Here is a 17,119-nt window from a genome sequence, read left to right as displayed (position 1 = left end):
AATTGGGTAAGATATGAGAAACAAGGAAGTGATTATAAGTTACCAATTAAATTATAGAGTAGAATTTCGATACCTAATCAACTAAAATTTTCGAAAACACTATGGACATACATACTGTTGGAATAAGAGGGAAAAAAAAAGAGGAGGGAAAAATAGGGCTCGGGTAAGCAGTAAGGTAGTAGAGTATAAAAATTTCACCATTTGCCTGAATTCAATTTTCCCTCTTCTTCCCGTCCCGCTCACCATTTCCCAATTTCCCCTTGGTTCGTTTTTCTGAAAAAGGAGAAAACAGGTGCTGCTAGTAATGGTAGGAGGCAACACATTTGCCAAGACCATTTGTTCAATCTGCTATGAGGATCTCAAACCTGTTGTCGAAGACCTTCAATCCATTTCTCTTTGCGGCCATGTTTTTCACGAGCTCTGGTGAGTTATGTATTTCGGTACATTCCCGTTTCTTGAGCTTTTGATTTCTAATTTGCGGATATCGGTGTTGCATTTGTTAAAATTATTTCAAGATTTGAGTTGGGTATTCTGGATTTTTATTTTAATTAGTTAAGAATTGAAAATAGTCGAAGTATTGTTTTGGGTACCTTTAATTTGGATTTTAATTTGTTTAAATGTATATGACCTGTATTGCGCCTCCTTGTGTGAGTTGCACTTAGTTTAGTTTGAAAATATTTCAAAGCTTGGATGGGTATCCTTGGTTTGGATTTTATTTTGTTAAAAAAACTGAAATGCTTTTTACCTGAGCTGAGTATCTATCCGAAACAAATTCCCTATATTCACACGGCATGGGTAAGGTTACGTACACGCCATACTCCCCTGACTTCACTTGTGGTATACCCTGGGAATGTTGTACAACCTTGAAATGTATTATGACTTGTGTTGGGTACCCTGGTTTGAGTACCTGGTTAAAGATCATTTCTTTAACTAAATTCGTTCTTTTTGCACGTCTCTTGTATTGGGCAACTTTGGTTTTGATTTCATTTGGTAAAAAAAAATGAAAAATACAGACTTGTACTGGGTATCATTGGGCTGGATTTTACTTGGTTAAGGATTGAAAAAAGTAACAGCTTGTATTAGTATTCTTGGTTTGGATTTACTTGATTAAAAATTGAAAATATGTGGAAAATGTATTAGATTTCCTTGGTTTGGATAGTACTTAGTTTTAAATTGAAAATACTGAGACTAGATTTAGTTAAATGTGTTTTGGATTGCATTTGGTTAAAATTATTACCTAAAATTGTACTCCTACTTGTTATGAAATTTCTCCCATTTGTTCTTGGAGTTTTATTTGAAAGTGGCTATTGTTGAACTCACTTGAACCAGTTTATTAGAAGTTGTTTATGCAAATTTTGAAGTCTGATACTATGTCCTTTACAAATGTTTCTTGTTTTTACGGATAAATCCATCTGTTCGGCTTCTATTATGTGAAAAGAGGAATTTGCATTAACGTTATTCTAGTCAAGTCTACTGTCCTATAAATGTGCCTGTGTATAGTGGTGGATGTAGAGCTTTGGCAGCTGGTGTGTGTGATTACGTGTTTATATAACTTTTACACCAATGCCATAAGGAGGAGTGGTGCAATGTTACTTTGCACCCATTAAATTATAATTTTTTTTCTCAATTTGTCTATTTGGGTTCATTTTTTTATTGTGTCTTTCCTATAGTTGCTTCTGCCTCACATGTTATGGTTGTAAAAATCAGTCTGCAGCAATGGTTTGAGTATTGTACAAATGGAAAGAAGAAGAATTGTCCAGTTTGCAAACAGACTTGTACAGAGAAAAACACACATAGGCTTTTTTTTCAATCAGTTGGTGATCCAAATGATCCTAGTCTTTCCCAGCAACCACATGACTTTGAAGGGGGGCCTCCCTGTGAATTACAAAATGAGGTCAAAAGGTTAGAGGGGAAAGTCTTAAAACTGGCTTCTACTCTGGAACAGCAACAAAAAGATATCAAAGAAGTTAATGCTGAGGTAAATGATTCATCCTTTTCCTGTTTTGGTTACCTTGAATTTGCAGTATACAGATTTTAGAGTTGTGTACTGGTTATGGTATTCACTGTACTTTACTTCTATTCATGAAATGGGAATGGATTTAGGTTGTTGTTAATCTGACTAAAAAAGGATTAGAATTGTAATAATTCATTTGTAGAAAGAGATGATTGTAGAAGTTTGCATATCTGTTGTCTAGTTGAGACATTTTTTTATTTTCGTTTTCATTACATGTTTGATAGTTTTTGATTCCACAAAAATACAAGTACATTCCCAGATATTTTACTCCACCAAGCTCAAAACTAAAAATTTGAGCTATTGAAGGGAATGATAGACTGTTTAATAATATAGTATACATGTTCACAGCAAGAGAAAACAATTAGGCACCCAAGGGTGTGACCTAGTGTTCGATGAAGTGGGTTGAGAACTAGGAATTTTGTGTTCAAATTGTTGTGGAACCCAAAACATTAGGATAATGATTTGAAACAGTGATATTCTGCTCAAAACCAAAAAAGTTTCTTGGGAGCAAATAGACCAGTTCAGGTAATGTCCCATGGTGATTGCTGATGCATATCTTGTACAGCCAAGTGTTCTGAGAGATATTTTTGTCAGAATATCTGCCTACATATTCATCCCTCCTATGACTTCTCAAAACTTTCTTTCTCTCAATTAATCTTGTTAGTACTGGGAAATTTTCAGTTGTTCAGTTGCAAAGAGCAGTTGAAAGTAGAAGTGGCTCTAAAGAATGAAGCTAAAAAACAGAAGACAGCCAGTCAGCAGTTACTTCATGTAAAATCTCAGGTAGATGTTTTGACTCTTGATTTATTGCAAATAAATTTGTGCATTGCATGCTTGCACTGAATGCCTTCTAGTGGGAAAAAATGTACTCTTACAAGTTCTATGTGCTGGGAGAATTCGTATTGCAGGAGCTAGATCAATCAACCTTGGAATGCAGACGACTGCAAGAAAGAAGTATGGCCCTAGCTAAGGAGCTTGCAGCACTCAAGCTGTAAGTGAATTATATTAAGGGAACAAGCATTTATATCATAATTTTGTAGTACTACAATTTGTTACGACTTCTCATATATGTTCTTGTCTTTAGAGTCTGTGATGTGAACTTGGGGGAAGAAGAAGTCCTGAAGCTTGCTTCATTGGGTAATGAGGCCAACAGTAAAGAGACAATTGACGTCTTGAAAAAGTCACTGGTCATCCGTAACAAGTAATATTTTATTTTTGGAGTTGCTTTTATTTATGAAACTGAACTACATGTTACACATCATATTTGTTTTCTGCTTGAGCTCAGGCAAGTCATAGTTGACAGGATACCAGAATATGCATGTTGGAATATGTAGGTCTACATGTTAATAAATAAGCTTCAACCTAGAAACTCTATCAAAAGCCCTGCTTCCCTTAGGACTCTTTACATCCAACAGAGTGGTAAAGTTTGAAAGATAGTTGGACTAGAACTTCTAGTCTGCAAAATTAGAGTTCTTGCGCATTATGTCATGCTTACATGGAAGTAGTGCTATTTCAGAAAAATTAGTGGCTTCTTTCTGCTCTATAGGTAATTATAGTTGTCACTTTTTTTTAGTAGAGATACTGACTAGTATTCTGAATTTTATTATTTTCTTCAACGACTATTAATAAGATAAATTTGGGCGGAGTAAGTTATATATTGTGAATTTGCCTGTGGACTTGTTAGGATATCCTTTAAAGTATTATGGCCGAGATTGATTTAACAGAGAAGTTTTGTGATTGAGATCTGAAAGTTTTCCCACCAGCTGATCCTTCCCCTAAAATGCTCATCTTTTTACATTGTTAAGTTATTTTCCAGTGTTTTGAGATGTACAGTTTGTGGTTTACTCTGGTCTGCTTCTATCTGGTACATCAGCATTCTTTATCTTCAAGCTTTAAGTTTGATGCAAGACTACTACTGTGTGCTTCTGGCAGGAGTTACAAAGAATTGATGACCAAGTGCAACACCCTTGGGAGGGGGGAGGCTCGTTCTCTTAGTAAGCTTGAGAAGGCTATAGAGAAGATAGATAAGCTCAAGGTAAGTGCTTGATGTCCTGGTCAATCCAATTTTGTTAATTTCACTTTGAGCTTTGAAGATGCTTCAATGTGCTAATATTAATAGGCAAGGGTCCAAGAGCTTGAGATGGCTGTTGAAGCAAGAGACAATGAACATTTGAGAACTTTGAGAGCTTCCAAGAATTTTGAAGTTGAATCTGGAATAGGTGTTAGTAAAGAACTGAAATCTGTCAAATGCTCATACGAGAATCAGAAAAAGGAACTTGCCGATACAGTAGTGCATTTGCATCAGGTCACTGGCTATGGTCATGATTCTCGTCGAGGGGAAAAACGGAAGGTTATGTGTAGTGATGTGAGTGAAAAAGATACAATAGATTGTATCATAGCTAGTTGTCTTGACCAAGATAATCGGGAGAAAAACCCTTTCCAGGAAAATAAGGATGGTGGCATTTTGGAGACTTCCAGTTATATGCATCAAGTATCAAATCGAAAACTGAATCCACTAGTTGACCATAAGAAGGCAGTCCACGAGAACATTTTATCAAGATTGAAGGTAAGTTCGGGGATTGCAGATGCAACTCAAGTAAAGGCATCAGATAACAAGGATGAACTCTCAGGCTTAAAGAATTGTGGCAAGAACAGTACAGTAAACATGCCACCTGTAACTATTCTTGATGACGATGACCTTCTCCCTCTAGATGACTTTACTCACCGTGAGCCCTCATTTCACATCAGAAAAGGAACTTCAGCTCCAACTTCACTTGCCGAAATAGGTTCTCTCTCTCTTGCTCTCACATCTTTGATGTTGGTGGGCTGGCAAATTCCTTAGTTGTTTGGATGGAGAGGATTTGCAATAAATATCTGTTTACAAATGATCGTAATTCACTTTACCCTTTGTTTGATTATATATATGAATTGGCCATTGCTTCTCTTTACCCTTTGCTTTGATTTTTCTTGAGGGAGGTCGTGAAATTCATTTCCTCCTTATGGAAAAGAAAATTACTCTATAAGAAGGCTCTCTTGACATTGTAAGTCTAAAATTTCAGGAGACCATTGCTTCTCCGGTGGATTATTAGGCCCTGATGGAACAAACAGGCACTTGGGAAAATGGTGTAAGAAGGTGCAGAACAAGGGATCTGCAGGGTTGCAAGGATCAGGTGCAAATTCAGGTGATTTGATTTCTGTGGGAGCTGATGGCAGAGGTGGTAGGATTAAAGTTCTCCGATCTATAAATCAGGCCTCTCTGGTGGGTATCTACTCATCTTTTGACTTACAAATGTATATGTGCAGTTATTGTTGCTACTTTCCTGTCATATTCCAAATTAAGTAGCTTTACTCATTAAGGTCTCTGCTGAATCCACTGTAGATCCTTCCCATATTTTACTGTGATCAGCATCAGCAGTCTGCACTCTGAGATGCCTGGTTTCTTATCTTCATCATTCACTACTCCTCTAGTAGGATGTGAAATGATCTCTTTCTTACCTTGGAGTGATTTTCGAGAAAAACAAGAAAGCTTTGTTATTTTATTGATTTCCTTTTCTTTTATTTCTTATTTTTTGAGATCCTAATAGGAGGCATTTATCAATTTTCCTTTTTTATGAAGTCTTGATCTATGTTGCTTTTTAATTCGTTTTATCAATGATAAGAAAATGAACCTTGGGCCTAAGTTAACCACAAAACTAGTTCATGACGTGAAGATTGCCAAGATCATATAAGGAGACAACTACTCATTCTATCAACCATACTGGCAAGTGGCAACACCTCCTTGCACAGTCAGGGATGGATATTTGGAGCGTTGACAACATAATATAGGGGCCTAACATTGTGTAAATCAAGAATATGGGCGAATCTAACTTATTGTGCCTATTACCGCCCCAAAACCTAGCTTATGAGATAAGGATTGCCGAAAATTATATAAGAAGACAACTCATTAAGAAAATGGATATTGACCCTAAGTCATAACTCAGCTTTTGCGCTAGCTTATGAGGTGATTATTGCTCAAGACCTTGTAAGTAGACAATAACCTATTCACTCCAATGTGGGACATTTAACATTTACCATCCCAAAGACACAATCCTCTCTTATTGTTTCTTTCTTGAAATAATGATTAAATTTGGAGTAATACAGTTTCAACTTCCTAGTCTTTTGGTTCAGTGAAGTGGGTTGAGAACTATGAGGTCTTATGTTCAAATCTCAGCAGAGTCAAAACACTAGGCAGACAATGTTAGTTGCTGGTGGGAGGTGGCAGGTATCGTATGGAATTAGTTGAGGTGTGCTGTGTGCATTAGCTAGCCCGAACACCAGAGTTGTTAAAAAAAAAGACTTCCTAATTTTTTGGTTTATCCAAATTTCATCTCTAAATTGGTTGATCTTACTTCTCCGAATCAGAGAAGGAAGTTAGACTTGTATTAGTAATTCCTATTGATAGGTAGAACGTGTAGTAGAGTACTCTAATTAGTTTGGGATCAGTTATTAAATATTGACATAGTTTTTGATTAGTTATATTACTGATCTAAGAAGGTGGCGTGGCTATATAATGGAACCATCACCTCATGTAGAAGAGAAACATAAAAAGTTGTATTTTTACTCTCAATATTGGTTTATAAATCTTCTTCATGGTATCAGAGCTTTGGTTCTAACCTAAGTTATTCCGTATCCTAAACCCTATTCCACGTTCTTTAAGCCAGTTGATGCAAACCCTGATGATTGGTGATATTGTTGTGAAGGAACTGCCATCTAAGGTTTTGGTAAATGAAAAGGACGATGAAGAAAACGTCAATCCTATGTTTATAGAATGGGAAGAAAAAGATGTCATGGTGAGAAGTTGGCTAGCTGGAAAGAGTCAATGTTACTTATTATTGGTTGCACTTCGACCAAACAGATTTGGGGGAGTCTTGAGGATAATTACCTACAAGATACCAAAGATAAGGAATTTCAGTTGAAGCAACAGATTCAGAGTATCAAAATGAGATTAAAATATGGAGATGAACACATAAAAGAATTCAAAGTAATTTGTGATAGTCTCCCCGCTATACACAAATTGTTAGACGGAGATAGCAAGGTTAAAATTTTGATAAAGGTCTTGGAAACAAATACAAAACCTTGAGGATGTTATGCTAAGCAAAGCCCATATCCAACCTTCACTCAGTTTGGTAATGCACTTAGAGGGTTCGATATGAGAGAAGGATGATATTGATCAAGCCATGACTTTTCAAATCCAGAAAACATAAGGTTTGTTTACATGTACTCTGGAACAAGCTTGAAGTTGTATTGTTGCCAACGTCCAACTTTGGGGGATGATAGACAGAACGTGTAGTAGAGCCTAATTAAATATTTACATAACTTAAAATTAGTAATATTACTAAGATAGGGATTGTAGAGAGAAGGCATGACTATATAATGAAGCCATTGCCTCACGTACAGAGTAAGAAGAGAAACTCAAAGAGTTGTACATTTACGCTCAACATTGTTTTATAATCTTCACTTATCTGTTAATAAGCTCGTTTCTGGTGGAAACCTTCAAACAGTATAGGGCTTTTTGTGTTCCCCTTGGTATTCAAAGCCATGCTGTTCAACATCATTACCTCTTTGTTCATGAGCAAAACCTTTCTTATTAACCTTCATGTGGTAAAGCTTTATCTCCATCTCAGCGGAAGTGGTAAGAGTTCAGAATGCAAGAAGAGAATGGTGGACAATTTAGTTGTCATCTCGTCACCTATTATGATTTTCTTAAACTATTTTGAGCTCAACTATAGAGGAATGACAATAAATGAGCCTAATTATCGTAGTATCTAAGATAGCATAAGTTCTCAACTTCTAACCAATAATCATCTTTGCACTTTTATTGGAAAGTACTGTGGTTGCATTTAGAACTAGATCATTTTCTTCTTGGTCATATGCATTGTTCCCTTTTGTTTATCCATGCTGTTTAGAGCATCTTAAACAACTAATAGTATATATTTCCTATTTGACACTGTTATAGAAAGAGGTTAATGTTTGAATGTTGAAGTTTATTTGTTGCTCTTTACTTCCTGATCAGGACAAGGAGAGTACAGTATCAATAAAGAGATGCAAGTCCGGCACGAAAACAGGTAGTTCACAGTCTCAAGGATGCTTGCAAATAGAACATTTCTTCAGAAGGGCTGGTCAATAGCACATGTAGAACTCTGCATATTCATTCATAGGATAAAAATGATCAGCAGCCATTCAGTTTTCAGTTTTTAGATTTGTTGTGTTAGCTAGATCTGTTTTTACTATTTTTGACTGAAAAATACAGAAACAAAGAGATCAATGTGTTGAGCTAAATTAAGTACATATTTTGTAGTTTACATCAATATTCATTCAGGCATAATTCCATATCTTGCTGAAGTAGGTACTTGTCAATTTTGTACTTTATGATTTGTTGAGGTTGCTTGGACAAGTTAAACTGCTGATACAGAATAGTCCACAGCAGATAAAGCAGATATACGGTGTTCAAAATTGAATCATAATTGATAATCCAAATCGAGAAGTGTTCTTGAATTATTGGATTAATGGTATAGAATTTTATAAAGAACAAGTTATCGATTTGAAAATTGATTCTCTAGTTTTTATACTTGATAACTCGTTAATTCCTATGAATTTACAATATTATTCTCATTTATTTGAAATAGATATAAACATTGAACATTATGATTGAGGCCATCCATTTAATTGCTTTGAATTAGTAATCTCAGTATTTCATACTATCCTTTTTGCTTTCTAGAGTAAGAAAAGTTAATATCATCTTGCAACTCTATTGTTAGTTAATGGTATATTCACGTGTGTTTTCGAACCGAATTGATAGATACCTTATTGTTTCGGTAGCATTTTAGCACAAATAAAAATTGATAACCGATAAACCAAATCATTAAGTAGCAAAAACCAAACCGACCACCAGATAAACACCCAAGACAGATACCAAACTGGGCAAGAAAGTTTTTTTTTTAAGTTTGGTCATTTTAAGTTTTCAAGTTTTAACTTCCTTGTAATATATTCTTTCTCATTCTCATCTTTACTTTCTTTAATTTCTTCTTGTGATTGTGACAATTCGAGAGCACAATACAGTGCCCAACTGCCCACCTATTTTTTTAAAACTTTTTTTTTCTTTTTCGGCCGGTGTTCGATATTCACAGTTCAACTATTCCGGATTTGCTACGTAGGCCCCATTCGGGAGCAAGCTCCCTAAATTTTTTTTCAATACCCAAGACTCGTACTCAAACCTCTGGTTAAGGCATCACGTTCTTTAGTGATACCTATCCAAATCTCTTTCATTCATTTGAGCGTCAAATTCTCTTGGTCTAAACTTGACCTACAAATTCAGTATTGTGGTTTGGAAGCAATTCTTTTCCTTTTTTATACATTTGAGCTAATCCACGTTTTTTTTATTTAAAAAAACTATACCTGTGTATTATTAATACAGTTCAATTATTTGCCAATTTGACGACAAAAAGCTAAATTATAGGAGTAATAAATATTTGAAGGACCAAATAAACTCTTAACTAACAGAAAATTTTAAAATCATGTCATGTTATAGTCCCTCCATTCACTTTTACTTGTCACTTGATTCTAAAATAAATTTTCATTTTTACTTGTCACTTTTGACATTTTAAAAAAAGACAATAAACTTTTTCCATGTTTTACCCTCAGCATTAAATACTTATTTTTCAAAATATTATTTAATAGAGGATGATTTGATAAAATACCTATATCAATATATAATTATTTTCTTAATGGTGTGACAAGTCAAAGTGTGACATAAAAGTGAACGGAGTATTTCCTAGTTACACTAACGTGAGAGACTTAAATGTTATGATCAGTCAATTTCATGATTTACTTTAATGTTGTAACACTACTAATTCCGTGATTAATTAGTCCACATCGAGAAGGATCTTGATTCTTTTAGATATAATTAATTTAATAAGGATAAATAATTGTTGATATATCGACTTTAATTTTAATAAAATATAGTAAGAAATTTCTAGGAAAACTCTATTAATTTTCACGTACATATATAATGCATATGGAAAAATACCAAGAAACTTCCAAGCGTAGAAAAAACATAATAAATTCGATTTTGGAAAAATTGAATAGTAATGACCAAATAAAAAGAAGTAAAGAAAGAAATAAATTATACTTGATGAAGCAAATCTTAATCATCATTTGGGAAATTCATTTTGAAGTTTGATCAAATCAAGCTTGAGAATATTGACAGCTAAAAATTCGTAGTTCAACTTTCAGATATATATAATTGAAGTGTGATCTTGGCAAATTTCTTGCGCGATTATTGGAAGAAGTTAGAATTTTGCTTTTACAATTAATATGCCAAACTTTAGTGGTGAATTTTTGTAACTTTAAACTTGTATACTTGAAATTGTTTCCAAAATCTAACTAAATCTACAAAAAAATATTAACTTCGCCTCTATAAACCGTGACACTATGTTTTAGAAAAATAATAATATTATGGTACATTAATTAATTTGATGGGAAGTAACTAATTGCACACTGTGTGAGCTCCCGGTGGAGGGGTAAAAAAAAAGCATTGGTGGCAAGAAAAGAATTTGATTTATTGGAAATCAACCTGACAGGTGGATTAGTCCAATTAAATTCTTGGTTGACTTGTAAATACGTGCATGAGTCAACAAGCCTAGCCAGCTTTGACTTCATTTACATTTATTTATTTGGTAAAATTAAGACTTTAAGTTGAACGATGATGGCCATGGGTAGAAGCTAACTACATGGATTTTGCTTTGAAACTAAGATAATTTATACTTTAAAAATATTTACTTTTTGACTTTTGTTGTGTTTGGTATGATGGGAAATATTTTCTTTCAAGATGTTTTTAGGAAAATAAGTGGATTATTTACGGGAAATTTTAATAGTTCGATTGATTGACAATCTGACATTTTACATACCTTATTGAGTTATTGGTGAAGGTTTTCCATACCCCATTGAAAAAAGGGTGAAATTTTGAACATATTTTCTAGTGTATAGTATGCAGATGAAACATATTATCCTAAAAATGTTTGTATATATATATATATATGATCTAGACAAATATTATGGAAAGTACAGATGGAATAGTGGAGCTATGGGAGTAGAAGTGAATATAAGGTGTGTTGAAGGGTGGGACTTGAGAGCACATGAAATATCACTTGCGAAATTTATTTTCGATACTATGATTATTTTCCTAATAAAAGTATTATTCAATTTTTTTGACTAACTGATCCGGAAAAAAATGAAAAACATTAGTTGCGCGTAAGAAACACACCTTTTGTCCTTTTGAAATTCTTTTTCTTAGATTCGATTGATACTGTAAGGTAACTTTACTTGTTTGGGCCGTTCAATACGACACTATAATTAATACTTTAATACTCCGTATATTATTTAAAAGTCAAAAAGTTTTTATTATAATCTTTTTATTGTTTAAGTTATTTATGTTGTGCTCTGTAATCATTTTGTTTAATTTTTAAATCTATAAAGTTTATCAAAAAAGTAATTATTCATAATCACACTGATATTTTTGATGAGTTGACTTTACACACGTCAAGAAGGAGTTGTATACTATACTTTTCTTTCCTCTGGGCAAAAAGAATACGTTACAATGGTCATGGCACCTATTTTTAGTGTGACAAAAGACAATGACGAAATCAGAAATTTTGTTAAGAAAGTTCAAAATTTAATACATACATGTGAAAATTAATTTTTGACCTATTTACTTTGTACAATTTTTTATATACATATTTAATTTTTCGACGAAAAGTCTCTAACTAGCTACCCTAAACTATATGTAACTACGCCTCTAGATAAGACGTTATAGTTCAAGAGTTTAAATAATATTTATTGATTGTGTAATAATTCTACATTTTTCTATAGAAACAAATAATTCACCATTCATGAAGTGTTATATACACCTTATTATTATTGTTGTAATATATTATTATATAGTCTAACCAAATTATTCTTATTTTATTTGCTTAAGACAACTGAACTAACAAAAAGATAAAGATGGAACTAGTAAGCACGTTATGTTGATGTTTCAGGTTGGGCAGCCAAATTTCTGCGGCACACGTGGACGTTTCTTAAGTTAAAAAATTATACTAATTAATTAAATTTGGTAAACATAAGCATTTTTTCAACGTTAGAGAAATATATATTAATTATCACGTTCTTATCGTCTTTAACAAAAGAGAGTTATTATAATGACGTACCTAATTAAGCTATGATCAATTAGGTTACAATAGACACATAACAAAGGTATGATTTAGATGTGTGCCATTCTAGACACATAACAATTTACGTATTAATTTATAAGGTCATTAACAAATTAAACACTTTAATAAATGACCAAACTTGAAATTCTATCTTATACTTAGTTCATATATAAAGTAAACGTGAAATATGTGTCAATATCTTAATTAAATCACAACCTCTCTCATGTGTGTAACTTGTAAGTGTGTTTTTTAATTATATATTCTTCCTTCTGCCTCTTTAATGTGTGAAAGGAGGAAAATAAGAGAATATTATTTTTCTCATGTTATCGTCATTTATAAGTATAAAAATTAGTAATATCGTAGTAATTATAATGTAGAGATTATCTTTTATCTGACTCCCTTTCTCAAGGTCAACTTAGAGGCTATATAAATTTATTTGAATAATTTAATTTGATATATATAGAGGTAGATGCATGATTAATTTAATGTATTCTCAATTTTAGAACGGTGATTTCAAGTTATTAACTAGATTCTAAATTTAATATTTACACATATTTAATGAATTTCTCAATTGTACAATATTGTTTAAGCAAAATTTATTGGGGTCATCCGAACTCGTGTTTGGTACATATATATATAATTATTTGCACTTGTTGCTATTGAAAAAAAAACTTTCTATCCCACAAAGGTAGAAGTAAATATGCGTACATCTTACATTCCCTTGACCCTATCTGTGAGATTACATTGTGTAGGGATGTACATGACAGAGTTAGGTCGGATTTTTGAAATATCAAACCAAATCATTGTTGTTAAATTTTAAAATCTATAAACTAAATCAAAGCTATAGCATTGAATGAGTATAAACACAACCGGGAAATATAGAAAATAATGTTCAAAGTCCTCATATGAAAGACCTATTAAATTTCTCAAAGGTAGACTAATAGTATGAACATAGTTGGAATTTAATCAGAGCTAGGCTGGAATCACCAAGCCAAATAAGCCATGCTAGTCAAAAAGCATGCAATTAATATTATTGCTTAAGCTTCACGTAAGTAATTACTTGCATTGACTTTTGTTATGTTCAATAGAAATTAAAATTCTATCCATTAATTCTAAAAATAGTACCAAAAATTCTAAAACATTTGCAGAAAGTAAAGAAGAAGAATAATGAACACAATTTTTAAGATTTGTGGATAAAACATATCTTTGTTAATGAGCTAGTTGAGGTTTTTCAAAGTCGTTTTGTACCAACCACTTGACTATATTATACTTAAATAAATATTTGTCAGTTTGGACGCAATCTTAATTATACTTTGTCAGACCAATGTAGATTTTTTAGAAATATTTAATTTCAGATAAGATTTTACAAGATGTATTTAATTTTAGTTAGAATTTTTGGAGGCTACTTTACACTAAACTACGATTTTGGGTATTATATTTCCTTGAAGAGGCATCTAAATTTTTTCTAAATTAATGGAATATTCACAAAGACCACATCAAGACGTGACCATCACACTCTTCTTGACAACCAAATACTTCAAAAAAAAAAAAATCCACAAAATCTCTGGATGTCTAATAAATCCCAAGGAGGTAAAAATCATCATATCTTTGAGAAATATGCCACTATCCGCACCCGAATTATAAAAAATTTAAAAGAGAAAATCAAGGGAATAAATAGATTTATACCCATATTTGTTTTACCAATAAAGTTATGTTTCTTATTTTTTATTTGTGATTGCAATTTATACCCATATGAGTTGTGGTGCAGTGGTGGACTGTTTCCACCTTAACCAGAGATCTTGTGTTCGAGCACTGGATATGAAGAAAATCTTGTTGGGAGCACCATACTCAAAATTGACCCTGAAATATGTGATTTGAATTTAATCGATACTTCAATGCGTATCTAAAAAGGGGGTGGGAAAAAATAATAATTATACCTTGTGAGATCATTCCGAATCTCAACAACCTTTTTCTTTATTAACATTAACTAGTTAAATAAGCTAATTCCGGCGTAGAGCTTAATTATCTTTTCAAAAGTATATGTTGCAAAATGTTTTTTAAAATCTATAAATTGTTGCTTTAGCTGGAGTTTGATATCATGCATTATTTTAATCATTTCTCAACTATCATTATTGCTAATTGCTAATTTAATAGAAAAATGGTCAACTACAGAAAACATTACCTCAGTGTAGAAAATAATTTGTCTGAGATGGAGTTCCTTTAATGAGATTTAATCCAAAGGAAATGCTTGATTAGCAATGTAATTTTATCCTCTTAATTTTTATTTATTTATGTCAATGTAGCTAATTACTTGGTTTACACGGTTGCCTACTTAATCATAGTCTGGCTTCCAATTATAATATAGAGACACACTTCATTCGTTTTAATTTGTTTGTATATATATTTTTTTAATTTATTTCTAAAATGTATATTTTCCCCTTTTTAACAACTTATTAAAATTTTGGGTTACTTCTTTCTATTTGCTTTGTCTTGATTGTGTTGTGCATGTATTAGTTGACTCATGATATTGATTACTCAACAATTACATTAATACTTTAAATTCCATTACACCTTCAACATAGATAATTAACCAAAAATCTTTATATTTCCACTTAATATAAAGATTTTAGTTGGGAAATATAAATGATTGTTATTAGGCCGATAATTAAGTACCATGTTCGTGTTGCATGCATTACTCGTTTTTTTTTTAATCAAAAATCAGTTTTTTCATATAAGGAAGAGAGACCGTGATCCAAAAATGGCCCCATTCCACGGTAATTATTTAGGTAGGTGCATTCAATTATTCATATTAAAAGAATTATTTTCGAAATGATTTTATGATCATTTATAATTTGATTTTTTTAAAAAAAAAATTGAAAATTTCAAGTTTTTATTTGTAAAAATTAAAATCTCTTATAAAAGTTACATGAAACTATAAACAAAATTTATAAAAGACTACAAAATCAAATTTCCCCAAATTCTTGGATTTATATCTTAGTTTACTGTAAAGATATAATATATAAACGTGCTTTTTAATTTAGACTCAGCTGACATCTATGTCTTTCAACTATAGGTGTGCACAAAAAGGCACTTAAACTTGTATAAATTTGACAAAAAGACATGTGTGTCCTAAGTGACATAATACATATTAAACGCCATATAAGACGTCATATGTGTATACTTGTTCAACTTCATATAAGTTTAAGTGTCTATTTCATGTGCATATTCAAAGTTTAAGAACATAGATATCAACTGAGACCAAATTAAATACTACATATTTATATGTGTTACTTGAGGGGTGGGGGTGGGGGTGGGGTGGGGGGTTCCTACTTTTGGTCACCGACCCATGCACATGAATCTTGAATTTTCTGATTAATCCTGAGGAATTGGAAGTACATGTACACGTTATCTAAGACAAAAATACACAAACACACTAGTGATCGGTCAGTCGATCGAGCCCTAATTTCCAAACACGTTTTTTTGGTTACCTCCCGAAAAATAGGAATAAGCTATCCCCATATCAAGTAATAATAATGTAATGAAGAAACAACTCGTTTCTTGATCTTACAAGTAATGTCTTCATTTTGGATATCCCTTTATTCAATTATTTGGATTTATAGTATGTTTGACCAAATTTATAAGTTGTTTTAATTTTTTTTAGTTTCAAGATTTTATTGAGTTGTTTAATCAAGGTTTTAGAAGAAAAAAAAAACATTTTAAAGTATTAGTTGAAGTTGAAATTAAAAAAAATTCAAAAGTATTTTTGATACCTTGATCAAACACAAATTACTACTTTAATATAAACAAAAATATATTTTATAATTTTGACAAAAGGTCTTTTAGTCACGTCCTTGTAGGATTACAATTTTTAATTCCATATACGAGGCATATTAGGGTAGAATGTTAGTAGGGGTAAAGAGTTATCTTCTCTTGCGAAGGTTTTGGTTTGTTAGTACATGTCGTAGTACTAGTCGTACCGGCATTGTAATTTTTGTCATATGTTATTTTTTGTATTTCGATTATCACACTAATATTTATTTCTTGTAGACTTTACACTGGTTTTCTTATTCACTTCTATGCGTTCTCCGTTTTTTTCTTCTTCTTTTATTAGGTTTGATGCACTTCATGTGCCAAGGGTCTGCAATCTGCATACACTCTATTCTTTCCAAACCCACTTAGTCAATATGTTATTGTAATCGAACAACTTTACTTTATTCTTTTACGTAAAATTGGATAAATAAATCTAGGCTTTAATTTTTCCTCTATTATGGGAGAAGATTGTACACTTTGGTACAATGCAATGCAATAAACGAGTATGTACTAGTGCATGAATCACTCTGTTCAGAAGTTCAAAACAAGAATGAAGAAAAAGAACTCTGTACCTTAGGCTATTAGTGGTATATATATATATATATATATTTAGACTTTCGATCCTCATTGCTTGTCTATGGCTAAAGCGTTAAAGAATTATTCACAATATCTAACACATTTAATGACTATTCAACTAATAGTGACGACGATCTTTTAAAATAAAAGGGAAAATGGTTTGAAAAATATTTTAACTTTGGCCAAAATTGCTGTTATGATACCAAAATTTTATGGAGGATCTTTTACCCCCTATTTAATAGAATATTTTAAAGGTATATATGTGCCCACGTGGACACATTACTATTTAAAATGATGCAATATTTATGATGTCCACGTAATATACCTTTAAAATACACTATTAAATAGTACAAGAGGTAAAATGTCCTTTCCAAAGTTTGGTATCGTAACAACAATTTTGACAAAGTTGAAGTATTTTTCAAACCCATTTCTCAAAATAAAAATGAAAACTTAAAATTTTGATTAACTTCCTAAC

The 17,119-nt window shown here is 32.2% G+C and overlaps 1 protein-coding gene across 3 annotated transcripts; it reads left to right on the top strand.

Moving 5' to 3' along the window:
- Nucleotides 1-281: 281 nt before the first annotated feature.
- LOC125815685 (uncharacterized) lies at nucleotides 282-8,197 on the top strand. 3 transcript variants are annotated; one of them, XM_049495223.1, is made up of 10 exons: nucleotides 282-423; nucleotides 1,708-1,978; nucleotides 2,696-2,797; nucleotides 2,923-3,005; nucleotides 3,099-3,215; nucleotides 3,947-4,049; nucleotides 4,134-4,379; nucleotides 4,458-4,800; nucleotides 5,074-5,273; nucleotides 8,067-8,197. In XM_049495223.1, exons 1-10 carry the CDS (start codon nucleotides 305-307, stop codon nucleotides 8,178-8,180), a joined length of 1,698 nt encoding a protein of 565 aa, XP_049351180.1. In that variant the 5' UTR covers nucleotides 282-304; the 3' UTR covers nucleotides 8,181-8,197. The 3 variants fall into 3 exon arrangements, with proteins under 3 accessions (XP_049351180.1, XP_049351179.1, XP_049351178.1); XM_049495222.1 differs by having other exon boundaries at nucleotides 4,134-4,740; XM_049495221.1 differs by having other exon boundaries at nucleotides 4,134-4,800.
- Nucleotides 8,198-17,119: the final 8,922 nt, after the last annotated feature.

This window comes from Solanum verrucosum, unplaced genomic scaffold, assembly GCF_900185275.1.
Source record: "Solanum verrucosum unplaced genomic scaffold, falcon-dt-bn FXZP01000261.1, whole genome shotgun sequence".
NCBI lineage: Eukaryota > Viridiplantae > Streptophyta > Magnoliopsida > Solanales > Solanaceae > Solanum > Solanum verrucosum.
The sequence above is the reverse complement of the archived record's forward strand: the minus strand, read 5'-3'. Positions and strand labels throughout refer to the sequence as shown.